This window comes from Pseudoliparis swirei, chromosome 19 (assembly GCF_029220125.1).
Source record: "Pseudoliparis swirei isolate HS2019 ecotype Mariana Trench chromosome 19, NWPU_hadal_v1, whole genome shotgun sequence".
NCBI lineage: Eukaryota > Metazoa > Chordata > Actinopteri > Perciformes > Liparidae > Pseudoliparis > Pseudoliparis swirei.
Window position 1 is genome coordinate 27,148,880 of NC_079406.1, and position 25,296 is coordinate 27,174,175.

The following is a 25,296-nucleotide window of genomic DNA, read 5'->3' on the forward strand; positions in this document are numbered from 1 at the left end:
TATAGTAATAATAACAATAATACATTTACATACATTTACCATAACATATTTCTCTTGTTTTTTTCCTCTCTTTGAAAGTAATTAAATAAATAGATATATAATAAAATAACTAAAAATTAAGTAATGTTTAAAATGTTTATTAAAAATTAAACAATAATAATACATTTCATACTATTACCATAAAATATTTCTCTTGTTTTTTGTTTTCATTCTTTGAAAGTTATTCAATAAATAAATACATAATTAAAAAATTAAAAAAACATAGATGATGTTTAAAATGTCTTTAAAAAACTAAACAATAATATTACATTTAATATTACTATAACACATTTCTCTTATTTTTGAAATAGCACCTAATTGGCTGTAAGATATCACACGGCCAGACACAACATTACATCTGCAAGCTGCTAATGAAACGTGTCAAATTCAACTTTAGTATTCATATTATTTATATTAAGGCCGTGTTTATTATTCCAGAAAAATGACAAACCGGGTGACACAGTTGTTTGTATACTATGTATCGTGACCCCCGTGTCGTACCTGTCGCCCCCCCAGGTGAGCTGTTCACCCTGGCCGCGTTGGACCGTGAAGCGGAGGCGGAGCACACCGTGGTGGCGAAGGCGACGGACGGCGGCGGGCGCTCGTGCCACGCCGACGTCCGCCTGACGGTGCAGGACGCCAACGACAACGCGCCCCGCTTCTCCTCCGGCCGCTACGAGGTCACCGTGTTCGACAACACCACCGTCAGGACGCCCGTCGCCGTCTTGTACGCCCGGGACCCGGACGCCGGTGAGTTACCGAGTCACGGGAAATAAAACACAGGGAGCGTTTTTCGACATCGTTCCCCCTCAGGTCAGAACACGCCGCCGCCGCGCCGCCGCCGCTCTCCCGGAGCACACACTCTCCTTTGTGGGCGTCGGCCTCTCGTGGGATGTTTTTATTCACCAGCTTCTCTTTTGTGACTTTTCATCTCGTGCCAGTTTTTTAAACGTGTCCTTTGATTCGTGAGCAATTGCCAATTAAATTATTGACCCGAGCCGCACTTTGTGTGCCGAGAGCTAATCAGCAAATGTTAGCATTGTGATTATATTATAATAGATTATAGCAATGCTCAAACAATATAAGCATGTCACCTCCTCACGTCATCAGACTTCACTCTGGTTTATTAACGAGGCGTCTTAAAGCTGCTCTACGACAGCGTAGACGTGTGTGTGTCTTTCCCAGCATGCACACACACACACACACACACACACTGGAATAGTCACAGTTCCCACAGGAGGATCAATATGAATGCACACACACACACACACACACACACGCTTTTGTTTGCTCTAAGATGGACAAATTCCGACACGTACACACACACACACACACACACGCACGCAAACACACACACACACACAGACAAACAGGAGCAGACAGAACAGGTCAGCCACTCCTTCAGATGTGCAGCGGCTTGTCCTCCTCTACACAACTTTCTCACAGAAAACGAAGACTAATGAACTTTTCTCTCTTTCTTAAAAAACAAAAAAATGTTGCGAAAGAAAATTAATCGAAAAAAACAAACACAAACCTTTAATGTTCATAAACTGCAGGTAAGAGACAGAAATACAGACGCTGCTCCGTCACTTTAATACATAAATATAAAAAAATCTATATTATGATTTACCCAGGAAGAAACTACTGGTGTCACGGTATTTAGACACAACACCAGTAACATAAACAGTTAAGCTCCATCTTCAGCTTAACTGATCTAAACTCTTCAAGTGGAGCGACGCATCTTTCCCCCCCAGAACTTTCCAAACCACTTTCTTTGTCGAAGCTCCTGTTCAGTTTGACATGTTGACCTTTGACCCCGCCACTCCCGTACGTCGCTGTAGTTATCCTTAAACCAGCTGCTAGACGTCGCCGGTCTGTGAAAGGAAAACCCGCGACTCGTCTGTTGAGTCGCGGGCGTGTGGACGTGTTGTCAGAGGCCGGTTTAAAGTATTTAGATAGATGTCCTTCTTCCAAATAGGACAATATTCCCACTAAGCTGTGGGAGCGTGTCACGAATGTTCCCGTTTACACGCCGCGGTGCACCTGAACACAACTGCCTCCGATCCATCAACCGGCTCCTTGGAAAGGGCGGCGGCACCTTATTTGCACTCCCTCAGAATAATGTCGACGCTCGAGAGAGGGAGAGAGAGAGAGAGAGATTGAGAGGAGAGAGATAGAGAGAGAGAGAGAGACAGATAGAGAGAGAGATCGAGAGAGAGACAAAGGGAGAGAGAGAGATTGAGAGAAGAGAGAGATAGAGAGAGAGATAGAAAGAGAGAAGGAGAGAGAGAGAGATCGAGAGAGAGAGAGACATAGGGAGTGAGAGATTGAGAAAAGAGAGAGATAGAGAGAGAGAGACAGATAGAGAGAGAGATCGAGAGAGAGAGAAGGAGAGAGAGACATAGGGAGAGAGAGAGAGAGAGAGACAGATAGAGAGAGAGGAGAGAGAGAGAGATCGAGAGAGAGACATAGGGAGAGAGAGAGAGATCGAGAGGAGAGACAGAGAGAGAGAGCGAAGGAGAGAGAGAGAGAGATCGAGAGAGAGAGACATAGGGAGAGAGAGATAGAGAGAGTGAGAGATTGAGAGAGATAGAGAGAGAGAGACAGATAGAGAGAGAGATCGAGAGGAGAGAGAGAGACAGGCAGAGAAAGAGACATAGGGAGAAAGAGAGATTGAGAGGAGAGAGATAGAGAGAGAGAGAGGATAGAAAGAGAGAGAGAGAGACAGAAAGTGAGAAAGGAGAGAGAGAGAATAATTGTCAAAACAGACGTACCGAGTGTCGGCATCGACCCCGCGGCCTCCGGTGATGAACCCGGCTCGCGGACAGTTTCAGTCTCCACTCAACATTTCAACCCTGAAATGAAAGGAGGAAAAAAACAGGGACCTGAAATATGGAGGTGACTTTTCATTTGACGGCGTCTCTCTGGATTTTCACGTTCTTTCACCACCGGCGGTTCGTCTTTTAACGAGATGGAAGTTACACGATGTGCGTCGACATCGTGTTCCTCGCCGTTAATCACGCGCGCGGCTCGCGGGGATCCAGATGTGGTTTCTTTGGCTAACAATGGCACATTCCTGGGTTAATGTGTGATCCCGCTCAAAGAAAAGAATCCAGGTGTGGCGCAGCGGCACGTCTGAAGTTACGCAACACGCGGTCACATGACTGGGAACGCACTCGCTTACTTATTAAAACTTCTGGCGCTGACATTTGGTAAAGTAAGCGGATTATTTGGGGCGAGATTTTTAAGATAAAAAGAACAATGGGACAATTTGAAGCTTAGTTCAATGGCGTTTCCTGGTGTACTCTGCTCAATGCGTAAGTATTTAAGTGTTCATCTCCTGTTCATAAAACAAGTCTGATTAATAAGGAGAGCATTAAGTGGCCTCCCACAGGTGACATTTACAAAAACAGTGGGAAGACTTTACTTATTAAAGTCAGTAGGGGACTACTTTTATTTAAGTAAGTCATAAAACAAAGCTGACAGAAGTAACATGAATAACATCAAATGAGTCTCATTGTAATCCGAACGTCCACGGATATTTGAGGGTGCGCACTTTTTTGGCCGAGTCCACGAGAGCTTTGCCTCAACGTCCAGGTCACACACTCTGGGCCCCAGAACACAGACCTGCATACTCTAGATTACTGTTTCCCAAACAGGTTTTCATGGGGCTCACTTATTGGAGAAAAAAAACTGGGAGTATTTTGTCCCGGAATAAAAATGTGATTGATTTTAGAACTTTTCTAAAACAATTATTTAGAAAAGAAAAGTACAATATTTGCCTCAGAGATGTGTTAACGTAGAAGTAAAGTGGCCTACAAAGAGAATACTCAAGTGAATGTGTTAAACTGGCATTTATCTCCGTGAGTCATTTCTCAGTTTCTGCAAAAGCCGAAGAACTTTGTGACACATGATGCGTTCAAGGACCACCGGAAAGATAAATACATGTAAATAACTAGAACGGGGACTCGGTAGAGCGCATACCTTCGCATATCACAAGATTATGAACATTTTGGCATTAGTTGCATGCCAATTGGATAGAAATTGAAGAAGATTTTGACCTTTTCTTGACCTTGACCTTTGACCCGATCGATCCCAAAATCTAATCAAATGGTCCCCGGATAATAATCAATCATCCCACCAAATTCCATGCGATTCGGTTTAATACTTTTTGAGTTATGCGAGGAACACGCATACAAATAAATAAATAAATACACGGCGATCAAAACATAACCTTCCACATTTTCAATGCGAAGGTAATTACAGTTCTTTACAGCTTCTTGCTGTGATGAATAATGAAGTTTTGGCGATTCGTTTAAAAAAAAAATCTCCTGAATATTTTGACTTTTCAAATTTTTTAAGAAATTATTAAATTAGTTCTCATCTACAATGTTCCAATGACATCATTCCCTCCTCCAGGTGTAAACGCGGAGGTGAAGTACTCCCTGCTGGCGGGCGACGGCGGCTACTTCTCCCTGGAGGAGTTCTCTGGGATCCTGCGGCTGGAGCGACCTCTGACCTCCGAGGCTCCGCCCACCTTCGAGCTGAAGGTGAAGGCCGCCGACCGCGGTCTGCCCCGTCACCTCTACTCCGTCGCCACGGTGACGGTGGAAGTGGTCTCCATGGACGACTACAAGCCCGTCTTCCCGAGCTCGGAGTACGCCGCCCGCGTCCCGGAATCCCTGGCGGTCGGGTCGCCGGTGCTGAGCGTCTCCGCCCTGACGGAGGAGGACGGCGGGGGGGCGGAGCCCGTCGTCTACCGGATCGCGTCCGGCAACGAGGACGGGCGCTTCCAGCTGGACTCGCGGACAGGTTGGGGAACGTTTATATATTCCTTATGTTCTTATTGATCATACGGAGGTCGACCTGTCACTCACACCCTGTAGCTCCGCCCCCAAAGCGTCCCCTGCTTCATGGTCTGTGAGACTCTAAACGACCATAAAGTATAAATGATGACATCATGCTGTATAGAAGAAGACGTGAAACTAGACTGAGACATAAACTCATGTTTACAATGTTTACTGAGGGAATACATCAAGAAAAGTAGAGTCACTATATAGACTTCTATACAACCAGAGGAGTCGCCTGGTGGTCAGGAGAGAGAATGCAGCTTTAACACATGAAGCATAGACTTCTATACAACCAGAGGAGTCCCCTGGTGGTCAGGAGAGAGAATGCAGCTTTAACACATGAAGCATAGACTTCTATACAACCAGATGAGTCGCCCCCTGGTGGTCAGGAGAGAGAATGCAGCTTTAACAAATGAAGCATAGACTTCTATACAACCAGAGGAGTCGCCCCACAGTTTGCTTCACCGCCGGAGTGACACACTTCAGTGCAACGTGTCTGTATTCGGCACACACACACACACACACACACACACGTTGCTGCCTTAGAAACCGACTCCCAGCTTGAAGGATCAATTCTTTATTGATACGCCATCGATTTCTGTGACTCTGGACAAAGTAACTCGGCCGCTCCTTCGGAAAGGTTGCGAAAAAATATCTTGATATTCCAGCCAAACGCTCCCGCAGTGTAAAGGCTTATTTCTCGGCTTTTTTTCTGAATTAAATGTATACCGTGGAGTCTCCCAACAACCTTCAAAGCTGATTATAAAGTTTGAGAGAGTTGAGGTGAAAACGTGGATTCAGTTATTCATTTATTTGCAGGGAATCGGATGCGTCGAGCTTTTAATTTGACCGCGGCTCCGAACACTTTTCTCCGAAATGAAAAAAATCAATTACACGCAGGAAAGTGGGAACACTTTTTTTTTTTTTTATTCTGCAGAAATGTGATTAATTTAAAGGAAGTTATGAACACGAGCAAAGCCGGAGGACGTGTGTTCATGACGAAACTCTGAACACAACAGAGAGAGGACGACTCAGCGGCGCGATCCAACCACTGTCGATACTTAGGGAGTTGATGTTTTTGAACACTTAGAAACGTGATTATAAAATACGTTATGCACGTTAAATCACGTAATGTGTGAAAGTCACTAACTCGGTGATGAGGATCAGATCAGCAACAAAGAAAAAAGAGAAAGCAAATATAACTTTTAGAGACTGGGATCATGTTGTTTTGATGATCCTCTGTCCCAAAAAATAATGAAACGCTCTCTATGTGATACTTTTACTTTTGTCGTCCTCTAGAGTGTTTTCTTTCTTCATTAAAACACACAATTCCGCCCCAGCTCATTTGAACATAAGGACACGTAAATGTCACGCATAGATAAATGAAGAAATACGCGTGGACACATAAATGGAGACATAAATACATGAAGAAATACAGAAATGTATAATTACATTTATTTAATGATGTCCTGTTGAGTTATAACTTATATTTATTAATTCCTGTATTTATTTATACATGTATTCTTGTTTTTTATGTATTTATTTATACATTTATTCTTGTTTTTTATGTATTTATTTATACATTTATTTCAGCATGTATTTATTTATTCCTGTATTTATGTATTTATTTATACATTTATTTAAGCATTTATTTATTTATTCCTATATTTATTCATGCATTTATTTATTTATACTTAAGTCATTTTAAGTCCTCCATAGTTGAGCTGCTTCTTTGTACCTCTTGACTGAACACGGCTCCCTCCTCTCGGGGGTCTCTGGGGGTCTCTGGGGGGGCACAGTAAACCCTGTGAGGTCGTTCTGGATCAGAGCCTCGCCGATCGTGACTCTGATGACATCGTGAATGTCAAAGGGAGAGGGAGAGAGAGAGGGAGGGAGAGGGAGAGAGGGAGGGAGAGAGGAGAGAGGGAGGGAGGGAGAGAGGGAGAGAGGGAGGGAGGGAGAGAGGGAGAGAGAGAGGGAGAGGGAGGGAGGGAGAGAAGGGAGAGGAGAGAGAGGAGGAGAGAGAGGGAGAGAGAGGAGAGGGAGAGGAGGAGAGAGGAGAGAGGAGAGGAGAGAGGGAAGAGGAGAGGAGAGAGAGGAGAGAGGGAGAGGGAGGAGAGAGGAGAGAGGAGAGAGAGAGAGAGGGAGGAGAGAGGAGAGGAGAGAGGAGAGAGAGGAGAGAGGAGAGGAAGGAGGGAGGGAGGAGAGGAGAGAGGGAGGAGAGAGGAGAGAGGAAGGGGAGAGGGAGGACAGAGGGAGCAGAGAGAGAGAGAGAGGGAGAGAGAGAGAGAGAGGGAGCGAGGGAGGGAGAGAGAGAGAGGGAGAGAGGGGAAGAGAGAGAGGGAGAGAGGGAGGGAGAGAGACGCCTTTGTCCTCGCCGCCATAACTCACGGTTAAACTTCACACGTGGAAGACAGATGACAGCTGTGGACAGATTTACCATGACGACACACGCACACACACACACACACGCACACACACACACACACACACACACACACACACACACACACACACACACACACACGCACACACACACACACATACACACGCACACACACACACTCTCTCTCACACTGTGACTCATATCATTTTGAGCACCATGAGAACATCCATTATGACGACCACGGCAGCGTGAGCTCCACTTTGACTGAAGCCTGACGGCCGTGACCTTTGACCTCTGGCTCAGATAACCTGTGGAAACCGAACTTTGGTTCACGCCCTCCTTTACCTGTCTGCTGTGCACTTCCCCAGCCCCCTTAGTCCCTTAGCCACTTAGCCACTTAGTCCCTAAGCCACTTAGTCTTTTAGTCTTAGTCCCTTAGTCCCTTGGTCTCTTAATCCCTTCGTCTCTTCATCTCTTAGTCTCTCTTCGTGTCTTAGTCTCTTAGCCCCTTAGTTCATTAGTTTATGGGTCCCTTAGTCCCTTGTTCTCTTAGTCCCTTCATCTCTTAATCCCTTAGTCTCTTAGTGTTTTAGTCCTTTAGTCTCTTAGTCAACATGTAGATGAGTTGTGCTGGTGCGTCCGTGACCTTTGACCTCGGCCTCCTCCCCAGGCCTGCTGACCCTCGTGGCGCCGCTGGACTTCGAGGCGTCCCGGGGGTTCGTCCTCTCGGTGGAGGGGAGCCGCGGCCGCTCGGCGCTCAGCGACCTCGCCACCGTCGCCATCGCCGTGACGGACGTGAACGACAACGCGCCGCTGTTCCCACGAGGAGACTACAGCGCCGAGGTCCCCGAGGACCTGAGGCCCGGGAGCCTGGTGCTGAAGGTACACACACACACACACACAGTAACGCACACACACACACACACAGTAACGCACACACACACACACACACACCCTGATGAAGGTACCGGCTGTGGTCCAATGCTTTGTGGGTTAGATGTTCCTTTATTTTGAAAGAGAAAACAGTTTGCCTACCTCAACACACACACACACACACACACATACACACATAAACAAACACACACACACATAAACAAACACACACACACACACACACACATATACATTACACATATACACATAAATATATATATAATAAACACACACATATAACATAAACAAACACACACACACATATATATAAATAAATACAATAACACACATATAACACACACACACACACACATATAAACAAAAACACACATACATATAAATAAACAAATACACACATACACACATAAATAAATACACACACATACATAAACATACACACACACACATATATAAACAAACACACATAAATAAACAAATACACACACACATATAAATAAACACACACATACACATATAAATATAAATATATACACATATATAACACACACACACATATAAATAAATATATACATATACATATATATATAAATAAATATATACATATATAAATAAATAAATAAATATATATATATATAAAATAACATACACACACACATATAAATAAATATATACACATATATATAAATAAATATACACATATATAAATATAAATAAATATACATATAAATACATATACATAAATATAAATAAATATACATACATATATAAATATACATAAATATACATAAATAAATACACACATATATATAAATAAATATATACATATATATATATAAATAAATAAATACACATATATATAAATAAATACACATACATATATAAATAAATAAACACATATAAATAAATATATATAAATAAATAAACAAATATATACATATATATAAATAAACATATATACATACATAAATAAATATACATATATATATAAATAAATATACACATATATATAAATATATATATAAATATATACATATAAATATATACACATACATATAAATATACATATATATATAATATATACACATATATATAAATATACATATATATATAAATAAATATATACACATACATATATATATATATATAAATAAATATACACACATATATATAAAAAAATATATGTATATATAAATAAATATATATACATATAAATAAATATATATATATATATAAATATATATAATATATATAAATAAACATATACATATATAACATATACATATAAATAAATATATATATATATATAAATAAATACACATATATAATAAATATATATATAAATAAATATACATATACATATATAATAAATACACATATATATAAATAAATACATACATATATAAATATAAATATATATAAATACACATATACACATACATATAAATATACACACATATATAAATAAATATATATAACATATATATATATAAATACACACACACATATAATATAAAATCACATACACACACACACACATAAACATAAACACACACACACACACACATAAACAAACACACACACACACACATAAACAAACACACACACACACATAAACAAACACACACACACACACACACACATAAACACACACACACCATAACACACACATATAACACACACATACACACACATATTCTGAAGTAGCGCTTCACTTTTTCCACATTTTGTTATGTTACAGCGTTATTCCAAAATGGATTAAATTCATTATTTTCCTCAACATTCTACACACAACAACCCATAATGACAAAATGAAAACTGTTTTTTGCAAATTTTTGCAAATCTGTTAAAAATAAGGAACAAAAACATAACATGTACATAAGTATTCACAGCCTTTGCCATGACACTCAACATGTAGCTCAGGTCCTGTTTCCACTGATCATCCTTGAGATGTTTGATTGGAGTCCACCTGTGGTACATTCAGTTGATTGGACATGATTGAGAAAGGCACACACCTGTCTATATAAGGTATCACAGTTGACAGTGCATATCAGAGCATAAACCAAGCCATGAAGGTCAAGGAATTATCTATAGACCTCCGAGACAGAATTGTATGGAGGCACAGATCTGGCGAAGGGTACAGAAAGATTTCTGCAGCAATGAAAGTCCCAATGAGCACAGTGGCCTCCATCATCCAGACATGGAAGAAGTTTGGAACCAGCAGGACTCTTCCTAGAGCCGCCCAGCCAGACTGAGCGATCGGGGCAGAAGGGCCTTAGTCAGGGAGGTGACCAGGAACCCGATGGTCCCTCTGACAGAGCTCCAGCGTTGTTCTATGAAGAGAGGAGAACCTTCCAGAAGGACAACCATCTCTGCAGCACTCCACAAATCAGGCCTGTTTGGTCGAGTGGCCAGACGGAAGCCACTCCGCAGTAAAAAGCACATGACAGCCCGCCTAGAGTTTGCAAAGAAGCACCTGAAGGACTCTCAGACCATGAGAAACAAAATGCTCTGGTCTGATGAAACAAAGATTGAACTCTTTGGCCTGAATGCCAGCGTCATGTCTGGAGGGAACCAGGCACTGCTCCTCACCTGGCCAACACCATCCCTACAGTGAAGCATGGTGGTGGCAGCATCATGCTGTGGGGATGTTTTTCAGCGGGAGGAACTGGGAGATGAGTCAGGATTGAGGGAAAGATGAATGCAGCAACGTACAGAGACATCCTGGATGAAAACATGCTCCAAAGCGCTCTGGACCTCAGACTGGGGCGACGGCTCATCTTCCAACAGGACAACGACCCGAAGCACACAGCCCAGTAACAAAGGAGTGGCTTCGGGACGACTCTGTGAAGGTCCTGGAGAGGCCCAGCCAGAGCCCTGACCTGAACCCGATTGAACATCTCTGTGCACCGACGCTCCCCATCCAACCTGATGGAACTTGAGAGGTTCTGCAAAGAAGAATGGGAGAAACTGCCCAGAAACAGGTGTGCCACGCTTGTGGAATCAGACCCAAGAAGACTTGAGGCTGTAATTGCTGCCAAAGGTGCTTCAACAAAGTATTGAGCAAAGGCTACTTATGTACATGTTATGTTTTCCTTCTTTATTTTTAATAAATGTGCACAAATTTGCAAAAAACAGTTTTCACTTTGTCATTATGGGTTGTTGTGTGTAGAATGTTGAGGAAAATAATGAATTTAATCCATTTTGGAATAAGGCTGTAACATGAAAAAATTTGGAAAAAATGAAGCGCTGTGAATACTTTCCGGATGCACTGTACACACATAAACAAACACACACACATACATACACACACACATACATACACACACACATACATACACACACACACATAAACAAACACACACACACAGTGGATCAATCACAGACCCAGTAATCTTTGATTCCCCTCCCTCTCTCCCCTCCCTCTCTTCCCCCCCTCTCTCCCCCCCTCCCTCTCTCCCCCCCCTCTCTCCCCTCCCCTCTCCCTCTCTCCCCTCCCTCTCTCCCCCCTCCCTCTCTCCCTCTCTCTCCCCCCCTCCCTCTCTCCCCCCCAGGTCACAGCCACTGACCCTGACGGTCCCGTCAACAACCTGCTGCGTTACTCCATCGTCAGCGGCGACGCTCTGCAGCAGTTCTCCATCCACCCTCGAAACGGAGAGGTCACCGTGCGCACCGCGCTGGACCGGGAGGAGGTGTGTGTGTGTGTGTGTGTGTGTGTGTGTGTCTGTGTGTGTGTGTGTGTGTGTCAAGAGACTCAATGGCTATGAGGTTGGTGTGTGTGTGTGTGTGTGTGTGTGTGTGTGAAGAGACTCATTGAATATGAGGTTGGTGTGTGTGTGTGTGTGTGTGTGTTGAGAGACTCAATGAATATGAAGAATCATTTAATAAAGCCCCCCCCCCCCCCCCCCCCCAGGTGCCTCACTACTCTCTGACGGTGCAGGCGGCGGATGAAGGAGCTCCTCCTCTCTCCTCGGCCGTCCTCATCAGCGTCACGGTCACCGACGTCAACGACCACGCGCCGGTCTTCTCCCAGGTCAACCACAGCCTGCTGCTGCAGGTACGACGGACAGGTCTCCCCCCCCCCCCCCCCCCCCCAACACACTCCCTTAAGCTCCATGTTTTAAAGGAACAAGACAACAACAAAAAGGAGACGACACAGATCTTAGATATAAGCATTCCGGTTTCGTACGGTCACGGAAAACCTGGAAAAGTCCTGGAATGACCGCCAATGACCTCTGAGAGTTTCCACCACCGTCAATGACCTCTAAAAGAGTTTCCACCCCTGTCAATGACCTCTAAAAGAGTTTCCACCACCGTCAATGACCTCTAAAAGTGTTTTCACCACCGTCAATGACCTCTAAAAGTGTTTTCATCACTGTCAATGACCTCTAAAAGAGTTTCCACCACCGTCAATTACCTCTAAAAGTGTTTTCATCACCGTCAATGACCTCTAAAAGAGTTTTCACCCAAGTCAATGACCTCTAAAAGTGTTTTCATCACTGTCAATGACCTCTAAAAGAGTTTTCATCACCGTCAATGACCTCTAAAAGAGTTTTCACCCAAGTCAATGACCTCTAAAAGAGTTTCCACCCGTCAATGACCTCTAAAAGAGTTTCCACCACCGTCAATGACCTCTCAAAGAGTTTTCACCACTGTCAATGACCTCTAAAAGTGTTTTCATCACCATCAATGACCTCTAAAAGAGTTTCCACCACCATCAATGACCTCTAAAAGAGTTTCCACCCATGTCAATGACCTCTAAAAGAGTTTTCACCACCGTCAATTACCTCTAAAATAGTTTCCACCCCTGTCAATGACCTCTAAAAGAGTTTTCACCACCGTCAATGACCTCTAAAAGAGTTTCCACCCATGTCAATGACCTCTAAAAGTGTTTTCACCCCCGTCAATGACCTCTAAAAGTGTTTTCACCACCGTCAATGACCTCTAAAAGAGTTTTCACCTCTGACGTACTCAGATCTTTATAAGTGTCACTCAATATGATGGAAGAACATTTGTATTATCTTTTCTCCTCGTGTCCTCTTCCACGCAAACCCAAACCACCTCCATCGTCTTCCCGAAGGAGGGATGGACCTGTGGCATGTGTTTCATGTTCGGCATTAACCCGCCCGTGTCTCCTGCAGGAGGGCGAGTCGGTGGGCAGCGGCATCCTCCAGCTGGTGGTGACGGACCGGGACACGCCCAGGAACGGCCCCCCCTTCTCCATCCACATCGTCAGCGGCAACGAGGACCGGCGGTTCCAGGTGGACCAGGGCGGCCTGCTGTCGCTGTCCGCGCCGCTCCGGAAGAAGGTCAAGCCCCACCACCAGCTCAAGATACAGGTGAACACGAGCAGCAGCAGGGCTCCGGCGCTGAGGGGAAACCGGGAACAGTCCTTGAAAAAAATGGTTTATCCCAAAAGTTTTGGAAACATTTTGAAAAGTCATGAAAATGTGTTTTATTCAAAATTACCTTCGCATTGAAAATGTGTATTTGTATGCATGCGCGCGTGTTATTCGCATAAGTCAGAAAGTATTAAACCGAATCGCATGCAATTTGGTGGGATGATTGGTTATTATCCAGGGACCATTTGACTAGATTTTGGGATCGATCGGGTCAAGGTCATGAAAAGGTCAAAATCTTCTTTGAATCGCATGAAATTTGGTGGGATGATTGGTTATTATCCGGGGACCATTTGATTAGATTTTGGGATCAATCAGGTCAAGGTCATGAAAGGTCAGAATCTTCTTTTTATCATAGCACGGTCAATTTTTATCCAATTCGCATGCAACTAATGCCAACATGTTCATAATTCAATGCCCAATCTTGTGATATGCGAAGGTATGCGCTCTACCGAGTGCCCGTTCTAGTTTCGTTTAGTTTTAATTAATAAATATTGCTTTTAAAAGAATGACGCTCAAAATATAAGCCGACATACGCTCTCAATACTCACAGCGCAAATTTTTTGATTTCTTAAAAATCACATATTTCACCTCCCAGAACCTTTATCCGCCAGTTTGTTTATCTTGTTGCGCAACCTCGTGAACATCTGAACTAACCCTAACACGAATTATCATTTATTAATTATATTTCTTGTCAGGAATAAAATTTATAACAAGCTGAAAGTATATATTTTGGTACAGCTGAGTTGGCATGTCAGTGGAGTGCGCCGCACGTCTGTAGCCGGGTGGAATGTTCTGGGATTTAAAAACTGCTGAATCATGATATTTAACTTCAAAACATCCACAAGCTCCAAACAGCACGGCAATAAAAACCAACGTCAGAAAAACACGAGGAAGAACTCGAGAAATAAATATGTTGCCCCCGGGATTAGGATTATTTAATAGCCTTTTTTTCTTTGTTGTGTGTCCTGCTATTTGTACTTCATGTTGGAGGTAAGTACACCAACAAAAAATCAATAAATAGATTTTTTTATTTTAAAAATACAAAGAAATAAGCTATAATTGTTAATAGTGGTTAACACAATGTAATAACATTAAATAACCCCAAAGAAATAAGAATAACACAAAATATTACCGTCTGATTTATGTTTTCTGTTTGTTTTTTGTAAAAATATTTTTTTTAATACTTTGAATCTGTAGACGACTGCATAATAGTCTCATTACTGCCTAATAGTCTTATTATTGACTAATACTCTTATTACAGCCTAATAGTCTTATTATTGCCTTTTTTATGACAGTTGCTCATATCTTTTTGAACAAAACTTAAACGTTATTTCAAACAAGTTTCAAAAAGTTTCTCAATTTATTTATCAATGCTCCTGTATTTCAGTCAGTGGGGAAAAAATAACCCCATTAAAAAAATCTGTAAATGTCTCCATGAATGAAACGACCTTCATCTCTGATTCTCCTCTCGACCTTCATCCCTCTCTCCTCTCTTCTCTCTTGTCTCTGATTCTCCTCTCGACCTTCATCCCTCTCTTCTCTCTCCTCTCTCCTCTCTTCTCTCTGATTCTCCTCTCGACCTTCATCCCTCTCTCCTCTCTTCTCTCTTGTCTCTGATTCTCCTCTCGACCTTCATCCCTCTCTTCTCTCTCCTCTCTCCTCTCTGATTCTCCTCTCGACCTTCATCCCTCTCTCCTCTCTCTCCTCTCTTCTCTCTTCTCTCTCCTCTCTTCTCTCTCCTTTCTTCTCTCTGATTCTCCTCTCGACCTTCATCCCTCTCTTCTCTCTTCTCTCTCTCTCTCCTCCCAGTCTAACGTTTGTTGTTTCCAGGTGACGGACAGCGGCCTCCCGCCCCTCTCCTCCATCTGCGTGGTCAACATCGCCGTCAGCGAGCAGAGCCGGTACCCCCCCTCCGCGGCGCCCCTGGAGGTCTTCATCACCACCTCCGGCGGGCCGTTTGCCGGCCGGGTCGTGGGCCGGCTCCACGCCTCGGACCAGGACCCGCAGGACGTCCTGAGCTACGCGCTGGAGGCGGGCGGCGCCGGCCGGTTCTCCGTCGACCGCGCCGACGGCAAAATCTGGACGGACGGGGACCTGGAGGAGGGCTCGTACTCGCTGAACGTCAGCGTGTCGGACGGGAGGTTCGTGGTCTGGACCGGCGTCCGGGTCCACGTGTGGGCGGCGGCCCAGCGGGCGCTGGACGGCGGCGTGACGCTGCGGCTGGCCGGGCCGACGCCCGAGGAGTTCCTGGCCGACCACTGGAGGGCGCTGCAGCGCGGCCTGGGCCAGGCGCTGGGCCTCCCCCGCCAGGAGCTGCAGCTGGCCAGCCTGCAGCGGGCGGCCGGCGCCCCGGGCCTGGAGGCGCTGCTGGTCCGGAGAACCCCGGGGGGCGGAGCCCCGGCGCTGCCCACCAATCGGCTCGCAGGTGACAACAATGACCACTTTCTATTGTTAGAGGAAGAGTTCTGAACGAGTCAGAGAACAGAAAGAAACCGGAAATCACCTTGAAGCATGTGTGTGTGTGTTTGTGTGTGTATACAGAATGTGTGTGTAGGTATGTGTGTGGGTGTGTGTGTGTCAGTATGTGAGTGTGTGTGTGTGTGTGTCTTTGTGTATGTGTGTACACATATGTGTGTTTGTCTATGTGTGGATATGTGTGTGTGTGTATATATATATGTGTGTGTGTAAATAAGCATGTTTATATATGCGTGTGTGTATACGCGTGCGTTTGTGTGTGTGTGTATATACGCGTTTGTGTGTGTATATACACGTATGTGTGTGTGTGTGTTTGTGTGTGTATGTGTGTGTGTATATACACGTCTGTGTATATACACGTATGTGTGTGTGTGTGTAAATAAGCATGTTTATATATGCGTGTGTGTGTCTTTGTGTATGTGTGTACACATATGTGTGTTTGTCTATGTATGGATACGTGTGTGTGTATATATATACGCGTGTGTGTGTGTTTGTGTGTGTGTATATACGCGTATGTGTGTATGTGTAAGTGTGTGTTTTGTGTGTGTGTATATATATATGGGCCTATGCGTGTGTTTGTGTGTGTGTGTATATGCTTGTGTGTGTGTGTGTATATCTGCGTGTGTTTGTTTGTGTGTGTGTGTGTGTGTGTGTATATGCTTGTGTGTATATGCTTGTGTGTGTGTGTGTATATATGTGTGTGTTTGTGTGTGTGTGTATATGCTTGTGTGTATATGCGTGTGTGTGTGTTTGTGTGTGTGTGTATATACGCGTATGTGTGTGTGTGTTTGTGTGTGTATGTGTAAGTGTGTGTTTTTTTCTGTGTGTATATATATGCCTGTGTGTGTGTATATATATATGGGCCTATGCGTGTGTTTGTGTATATGCTTGTGTGTGTGTGTATATCTGCGTGTGTGTGTGTGTGTGTGTGTGTGTGTATATGCTTGTGTGTATATGCTTGTGTGTGTGTGTGTATGTGTGCGTGTGTTTGTGTGTGTGTGTATATGCTTGTGTGTATATGCGTGTGTGTGTGTGTATATGTGTGTGTGTATATATGTGTGTGTGTGTGTGTGTATATATGCGTGTGTGTGTTGTGTGTGTGTGTATATGCGTGTGTGTGTGTGTGTATAAATGTGTGTGTGTGCGTGTGTATATGTGTGTGTGTGTGTTTGTGTGTGTATATGCGTGTGTGTATATGTGTGTGTGTGTGTGTGTGTGTGTGTGTGCATCCCTCTGCATTCAACAGTCCTCTGTCTTCCCTTTCAGGAGTTTCTCTTTAATAAGTTTCAGCTCCTCTTCTGACAGCGAGAGACGAGCGTGAGAAACACGACTCAGATATAATATAAATGTTTTAATGTTGTGGACAAACAGTCAAAACTACGACATCGTTCCACATCTCGTGTCATCTGCTCCCAGAGTGAGTCTGTAATGTGCCGCCTGACCCCTGACCCCTGCAGGCATCGTGTCGGACCTGGAGGACTCTCTGGGCCTCAGCATCCTCCACCTGAGCCACAACGGCTGCCTGGGCGCCGGCTGCCCGCCGCGCGGCTGCAGGAACGCCGTCCGGCTGGCGGCGGAGGGACTGAGCCACTTCGCCACCGCCAGAGCCGGTTACATCACCCCACGGCACGCCTGGGAGAGCGTGTGCCCGTGTAACGGTACGGCTGGGCCAATGAGGGGGGGGCGGGCGCCGCCGTGAGCACGCCGTGAGCACGCCGTGAGCACGCCGTGAGCACGCCGTGAGCACGCCGTGAGCACGTGAACCAGGGAGGAAGACCTTTGAATCTGTTAGGATTAAGTGGGTCTAGTTGTGTATCACATGACCACCAACAATCTTAATCCCCACATAAAGAGTACGAGAGGATGTCGAGTCAAATAAAAGCAGAATCACGTGAAGGAAAAAGAAAAGCAGCAAAATACGGCTGGATTTCTGGATCTGGGCTTCACCGGCTGCTTCTTTTGTACTTAGTTATCTTCTGCTCGCCTCAAAAAGATCAAAGTCAAGAGTTGATGTTCAGAGTATGAACACACTTGATATAGTATATATATATATATATATGTTATAATATATATACATATATTATATAACAACACATATATATACACATATATATAATATATTATAATATATATATATATGTGTTATATAACAACACATATATATATATATACTATATACAGGACTGTCTCAGAAAATTAGAATATTGTGATAAAGTTCTTTATTTTCTGTAATGCAATTAAAAAACAAAAATGTCATGCATTCTGGATTCATTACAAATCAACTGAAATATTGCAAGCCTTTTATTCTTTTAATATTGCTGATTATGGCTTACAGCTTAAGAAAACTCTAAAATCCTATCTCATAAAATTGTAATATTTCCTCAGACCAAGTAAAAAAAAAGATTTATAACAGCTGAGTGTTTGTCAAGGCTCAGGAAACCCTTGCAGGTGTTTCGAGTTAATTAGACAATTCAAGTGATTTGTTTAATACCCTACTAGTATACTTTTTCATGATATTCTAATATTTAGAGATAGGATATTTGAGTTTTCTTAAGCTGTAAACCATAATCAGCAATAAATCAGAATAAAAGGCTTGCAATATTTCAGTTGATTTGTAATGAATCCAGAATGCATGACATTTTTGTTTTTTTAATTGCATCACAGAAAATAAAGAACTTCATCACAATATTCTAATTTTCTGAGACAGTCCTGTATATATATATATATATATATATATATACTATGAGTAACTTGACATCATGTCAGTAATTTAATTTAATGTCAAACAACCGAATGAAAACATGAACTGAGACGTAAGAATCTGAAACCAGAGCAGCAAAAGGCTTGAGTCTCATTTAATGGATGCCAATTAAGAATGAAACAATCAGGAGAAAGAAACACAGCGAGTGTGAGTCATCTGGCTCAAGTGTGTGTGTGTGTGTGTGTGTGTGTGTGCGTGTCTATATTTGATGTGTCTATATTCTAAGTGGCGCTCCCTCTCTGCTCCTCAGAGTCGGCCCTGAGGCTCGACGGCGCTCCTTCGTACCTGAAGTTCCTCCACCAGCTGGACGAGGACCAGCAGGACTTCAGGCTGTCGCTGCGGTTCAGGACGGTGCAGCGCCAGGGCCTCATCGTGGCCACCAACGGCTCCACCGCATGGGGGGCGCTGCAGGTACTCATCTCTTCATCTCTTCTAGAACGTGTGCAGCGGATGATCGTCTCTTATAAATCAGAGTGATACACACACGCTGGAGAAGGATTTGAAAGGCAGCTCTCCTCATTGGTTCCACGTCGGCGTGCACTCGGGCAGAATATTCACTCATTTTAGATTCCAGGATAACTTCAAAAGTGGCGTTTTTGGGTTTCCACGCTGCAAGAACGAATTCATTGTGGCTTCAAAGGGGATTTCTCACCGAGGAGTCCTCCGCACGCTTTCTGTGTCCTCAGCACGCTGAGCGTCACGGTTCTGTTTACTGACGCTAATTCTCTTCTGCGTCTGCACGGCGGACTTTTTAAGTCTTTTTTTTAATGGAAATTTGCAGCCGTTTGGAAGGAAAAGCCGCCGGAGGCCGGTGGAGAAGAAGTAAAGAGGACTTGATGAGAGACAGCTCCGAGCTGACAGGCAGCAGTTTGAAGACCCGAGCGAACAAACAGTCACAAACAAACAAACGCACATGACACTCAGAGACGGAGCAGCTAGAAGGAGATGCAAAAGGACCACGAAGAGACACGGCGTGACTTCCAAGAGAACATAGAGGCAAAACAATTACAAAGAGACATAACACTAACAAAAAGATGAAAAACAACCACAAAGAGACGGGTAACAACCACAAAGAGTAAAGAAACAGCCACAAAGAGTAAAGAGAAAAGAAACCACCACAAACAGACAAGAAACCAACACAAAGAGACACAAAACAACAACAAACAGACAAGAAACCACCACAAAGAGACAAGAAACAACCACAAAGAGTAAAGAAACAGCCACAAAACCACCACAAAGAGACACAAAACTAACACAAAGACAAAAAACAACCACAAAGAGACAGACAACCATAAAGAGACACGAAACAACCACAAAGATGAAAAACAACCGCAAAGAGACAAGAAACTAACACAAAGAGTAAAGAAACAGCCACAAAACTCACACAAAGAGACAAAAAACCATAAAGAGACAAGAAACAACCACAAAGATTCTTGAAACAACCACAAAGATGAAAAACAACCACAAAGAGACAAGAAACTACAAAAGAGGCAGAACATCTAAAAAGTCTTGTCGTTACTGTCTCTTTAAATCCGACAGCGCCTGAAGATTTGAGGCCGTCCTCGACCGTTCAGATTCTTCGTTTGCGTTTCGTAACAGAAGCTGTTGACGTCAAACTAAATATTGTTCTGAACCACAAACAAAGAGAAGACGAGCAGAGCTTTTGAAGAGCGGCTGCAGCCGGAACATCGGCAGCCTTAATCACGATATGAATGTATTCACGTGACGTCTCTCCCGGGCGCCGCGCGGCCTCCAGCGGGCGGCGCTCTGACGAGCCGTGATGGAGCGCTATTGATCGGACTTGTTGACTTCTCAAAGGCGGATTCCTGGACGCTGGATCTATAACCGACTCGGACCTGCAGAGAACAACTCGCTCTCTGCAGGTCAGAAGCTGGTTTCACTCCAGCTACTATATTTAAACTTAAATACAGAAATACAACCCTGTTTTTAAACAATGATAAATCACCTTTTATCCCCTTTCGAACAAAGACACGTGCTCAGACCTGCGAAACCGGCACAATCAATACTTCCCGTGGGATAATCACACAGAATTACTATAATACGAGATCAATATAACAACCACCGCTACGTAGAATAACAAAGTCCCTGAGATGCTCTTCAAATGCCAACTGACACAATTAGACGAGTAAAGAGTCCGTTAACGCACCTGGACGGACACTTCTAGCCTCTGATGGTGTTATATAGATATATATATATATATATATAAATAATATAGATATATATATATAATATATGTTATAATATATATACATATATTATATAACAACATATATATATACACATATATATAATATATTATTATATATATATATATATATATGTGTTATATAACAACACATACAGTATATATATACATATATATATACATTATATAACAACATATATAATAATAATAATAATAATAGATTATATTTATAATGCACTTTTTAATTTGCATGGGCAAAACTCAAAGTGCTACAAAGTAAAAATGGTTTAGATAAAACAGAATAAAAGCAGCGACGTCTATGTTCAAATCTAGTGAAAAGCTATTCTAAAAAGGTGTGTTTTTAGGCCTTTTTTAAAAACATCCACAGTCTGTGGTGTCCTCAGCTGGTTTGGGAGGGCATTCCACAGTCTCGGAGCAGCGGAGCAGAAGGCTCGGTCTCCCATAATTTTCAGTTTGGTCCTGGGGGGAAGAAGGAGGTTTGCCTTTTCAGAGCGTAGGCTCCTCGTGGAATTTTGTGGGGTGAGAAGTTCTTTGATATATGAGGGCGCATTTCCATGAATGCACTGATAGGTGAAGAGGGTGATTTTGTAGTCAATCCTGAGTGAGACCGGAGCCAATGCAATAATTTGAGTATGGGCGTGATGTGCTCATACTTCCGCACTCTCATCAGGATCCTAGCAGCACTGTTCTGGATGTATTGCAGCTTCTGGATGTTCTTGGCAGAAGTCCCAATGAGAAGTGCGTTACAGTAATCCAGCCTGGAGGAGACAAAGGCATGGACAAGCTTTTCAGCATCTGATAGGCTGAGTGAGGGACGGAGTTTAGCAATATTTCTGAGGTGGTAGAAGGAGGTCTTGCATGTTTGTTTGATGTGGGCCTCAAAGGTCAGGTGAGGATCCATTTTAACACCCAGATTGGTGACAGTTGACGAGAGTGAAATGTTCTGACCGGAGAAGGTGATGCTGGTGATATATGTTATATATATTATAACAACATATATAACAATATATATAAATACAATATATATAATATATGTTATATAATATATATATATATAATATAATATATATTATATAACAATATATATATACAATATATACAATATGTTATATATAATATATAATATAACAATATATATACAATATATATTATATAACATATATTATATATATATATTGTATAACAAAATTTTCAGGCGAAGCAGAATGAGATTTATTTCTGAGATTCCTCTGAATATATTATATTGATACTGAAGTTGAGGTTGTTCTAAAAACCAATAAAATGAATCAATAACCCTGAGAAACTCTTTCTGATGAAACATGAACACGGTCAGATGAATCCCGACTCCTCCCCCTGAGAAGCTTCTCCTCTTCCTCTCTCTAACGGACCCTCGTCTTCTCTCCCCAGCTGACCGACGGCGAGCTGCACTTCCGGTTCGGCTGCGGCGCCGCGGCGCCCGGCTCGCTGCTCGTCACGTCCGACCCGGTGTCCGACGGCCGGTGGCACGCCGTCCTGCTGGAGGTCAACGGCAGCGCCCTGCGGCTGACCCTGGACCGGCGGCGCCCGGCCTCCGTCCCGCTGGCGGAGCCGTGCCGGATGCTGCGCCCGCACGGCGCTCTGCTCTTCGGGGCCTCCGGGGCCCCGGGGCTCCGGCCGCGTCCGGGGGGCTTCGCCGGCTGCCTGGAGGCCCTGGAGTTCAACGGGGAGCCAATCAGAGCGGGCGACGCGGCGGAGTGGCCCGGGGCGACGGGGCGCAGGCGGGTGTTCGGGGTGTACCAATGCTGCGGCAGGGCGGGGGGGTGCGACGACCGGCCGTGCCACAACGGAGGCGTCTGTGAGGACGCCGGCAGCGCAGGTGAGGGCCACAGAATCATCCGGAGTCGGTAAATCAAGCGCTCCCCTCTCAGTCTCACCCTCTCTGTCTCACCCTCTCTGTCTCACCCTCTCCCTCCAAGTCTCACCCTCTCTGTCTCACCCTCTCCCTCCAAGTCTCACCCTCTCTGTCTCACCCTCTCCCTCCAAGTCTCACCCTCTCTGTCTCACCCTCTCCCTCCAAGTCTCACCCTCTCTGTCTCACCCTCTCCCTCCAAGTCTCACCCTCTCAGTCTCTCCCTCTCTGTCTCACCCTCTCTGTCTCACCCTCCAAGTCTCACCCTCTCAGTCTCACGCTCTCAGTCTCACCCTCCAAGTCTCACCCTCTCAGTCTCACCCTCCAAGTCTCACCCTCTCTGTCTCACCCTCTCAGTCTCACCCTCCAAGTCTCACCCTCTCTGTCTCACCCTCTCTGTCTCACCCTCTCAGTATCACCCTCCAAGTCTCACCCTCTCTGTCTCACCCTCTCAGTCTCACCCTCTCAGTCTCACCCTCTCTGTCTCACCCTCTCAGTCTCACCCTCCAAGTCTCACCCTCTCTGTCTCACCCTCTCAGTCTCACACTCCAAGTCTCACCCTCTCTGTCTCACCCTCTCTGTCTCACCCTCTCAGTCTCACCCTCCAAGTCTCACCCTCTCTGTCTCACCCTCTCAGTCTCACCCTCCAAGTCTCACCCTCCAAGTCTCACCCTCTCTGTCTCACCCTCTCAGTCTCACCCTCTCAGTCTCACCCTCTCTGTCTCACCCTCCAAGTCTCACCCTCTGTCTCACCCTCCAAGTCTCACCCTCTCTGTCTCACCCTCCAAGTCTCACCCTCTCTGTCTCACCCTCTGTCTCACCCTCCAAGTCTCACCCTCTCAGTCTCACCCTCCAAGTCTCACCCTCTCTGTCTCACCCTCCAAGTCTCACCCTCTCAGTCTCACCCTCTCAGTCTCACCCTCTCAGTCTCACCCTCCAAGTCTCACCCTCTCTGTCTCACCCTCTCAGTCTCACCCTCTCTGTCTCACCCTCTCAGTCTCACCCTCTCTCTCCCACCCTCAGTCTCACCCTCTCAGTCTCACCCTCTCTGTCTCACACTCTCTGTCTCACCCTCTCAGTCTCACCCTCTCAGTCTCACCCTCTCTGTCTCACCCTCTCTCTCCCACCCTCAGTCTCACCCTCTCAGTCGCACCCTCTCTCTCTCACCCTCAGTCTCACCCTCTCAGTCTCTCCCTCTCTGTCTCACCCTCTCTGTCTCACCCTCTCAGTCTCACCCTCCATGTCTCACCCTCTCTGTCTCACCCTCTCAGTCTCACCCTCTCTGTCTCACCCTCTCCCTCCAAGTCTCACCTCTCAGTCTCACCTCTCAGTCTCACCCTCTCAGTCTCACCCTCTCAGTCTCACCCTCTCTGTCTCACCCTCTCTGTCTCACCCTCTCTCTCCCACCCTCAGTCTCACCCTCTCAGTCGCACCCTCTCTCTCACCCTCAGTCTCACCCTCTCAGTCTCACCCTCTCAGTCTCACCCTCTCTGTCTCACCCTCTCTCTCCCACCCTCAGTCTCACCCTCTCAGTCGCACCCTCTCTCTCTCACCCTCAGTCTCACCCTCTCAGTCTCACCCTCTCAGTCTCACCCTCTCTGTCTCACCCTCTCAGTCTCACCCTCCAAGTCTCACCCTCTGTCTCACCCTCTCAGTCTCACCCTCAAGTCTCACCCTCTCCCTCAGTCTCACCTCTCAGTCTCACCTCTCTCTCTCACCACCTCAGTCTCACCTCTCAGTCTCACCTCTCAGTCTCACCCTCTCAGTCTCACCTCAGTCTCACCCTCAGTCTCACCCTCTCAGTCTCACCTCTCTCTCCCACCCTCAGTCTCACCCTCTCAGTCGCACCCTCTCTCTCTCACCCTCAGTCTCACCCTCTCAGTCTCACCCTCTCAGTCTCACCCTCTCTGTCTCACCCTCTCAGTCTCACCCTCCAAGTCTCACCCTCTCAGTCTCACCCTCCAAGTCTCACCCTCTCTGTCTCACCCTCCAAGTCTCACCCTCTCTCTCTCACCCTCAGTCTCACCCTCTCAAGCCAGGCAGGACCAGCTCCCCCTCCTCAGAGGCCCTCTGAGGTCATCGCTGATTGGCCGAATGCATCAGCGTCTTTCTTAATGTTCCCTCTGCTCCACCAAGAGGAGTCTGGTGTCGTTCATCCAGAGGTCTGATAAGCACCTGAACACCCGCAGCTTTCGGAGGATTAGTATTTCCTCGGCTCGCGGCGCAGACGATACGCATCTCTGAGCGGCGTAAACAAACGTTATCGTGAGAGCCGCCGCCCGGTCGGGTCCCAACTCACAGGTTCTCATTCTCCTTCAGTCCGAGGAGGAAATGCTCACGTGGCCCCCGAGGGCTCCGGGACGGGAGGTCACGGGAG

At 44.9% G+C, this 25,296-nt stretch overlaps 1 protein-coding gene across 1 annotated transcript in view; it reads left to right on the forward strand.

Annotated features, from left to right (window-relative positions):
• Window positions 1-25,296, forward strand: part of fat2 (FAT atypical cadherin 2) — a 75,299-nt gene that overhangs the window by 41,363 nt on the left and 8,640 nt on the right. Inside the window, exons 14-23 of the mRNA XM_056439885.1 lie at window positions 556-789; window positions 4,459-4,851; window positions 7,946-8,157; window positions 11,721-11,858; window positions 12,080-12,223; window positions 13,308-13,505; window positions 15,399-15,993; window positions 17,501-17,701; window positions 19,055-19,215; window positions 22,439-22,886. Of these exons, the coding sequence (XP_056295860.1) occupies window positions 556-789; window positions 4,459-4,851; window positions 7,946-8,157; window positions 11,721-11,858; window positions 12,080-12,223; window positions 13,308-13,505; window positions 15,399-15,993; window positions 17,501-17,701; window positions 19,055-19,215; window positions 22,439-22,886 (2,724 nt within the window). The remainder of the gene's footprint in view (window positions 1-555; window positions 790-4,458; window positions 4,852-7,945; window positions 8,158-11,720; window positions 11,859-12,079; window positions 12,224-13,307; window positions 13,506-15,398; window positions 15,994-17,500; window positions 17,702-19,054; window positions 19,216-22,438; window positions 22,887-25,296) is intronic.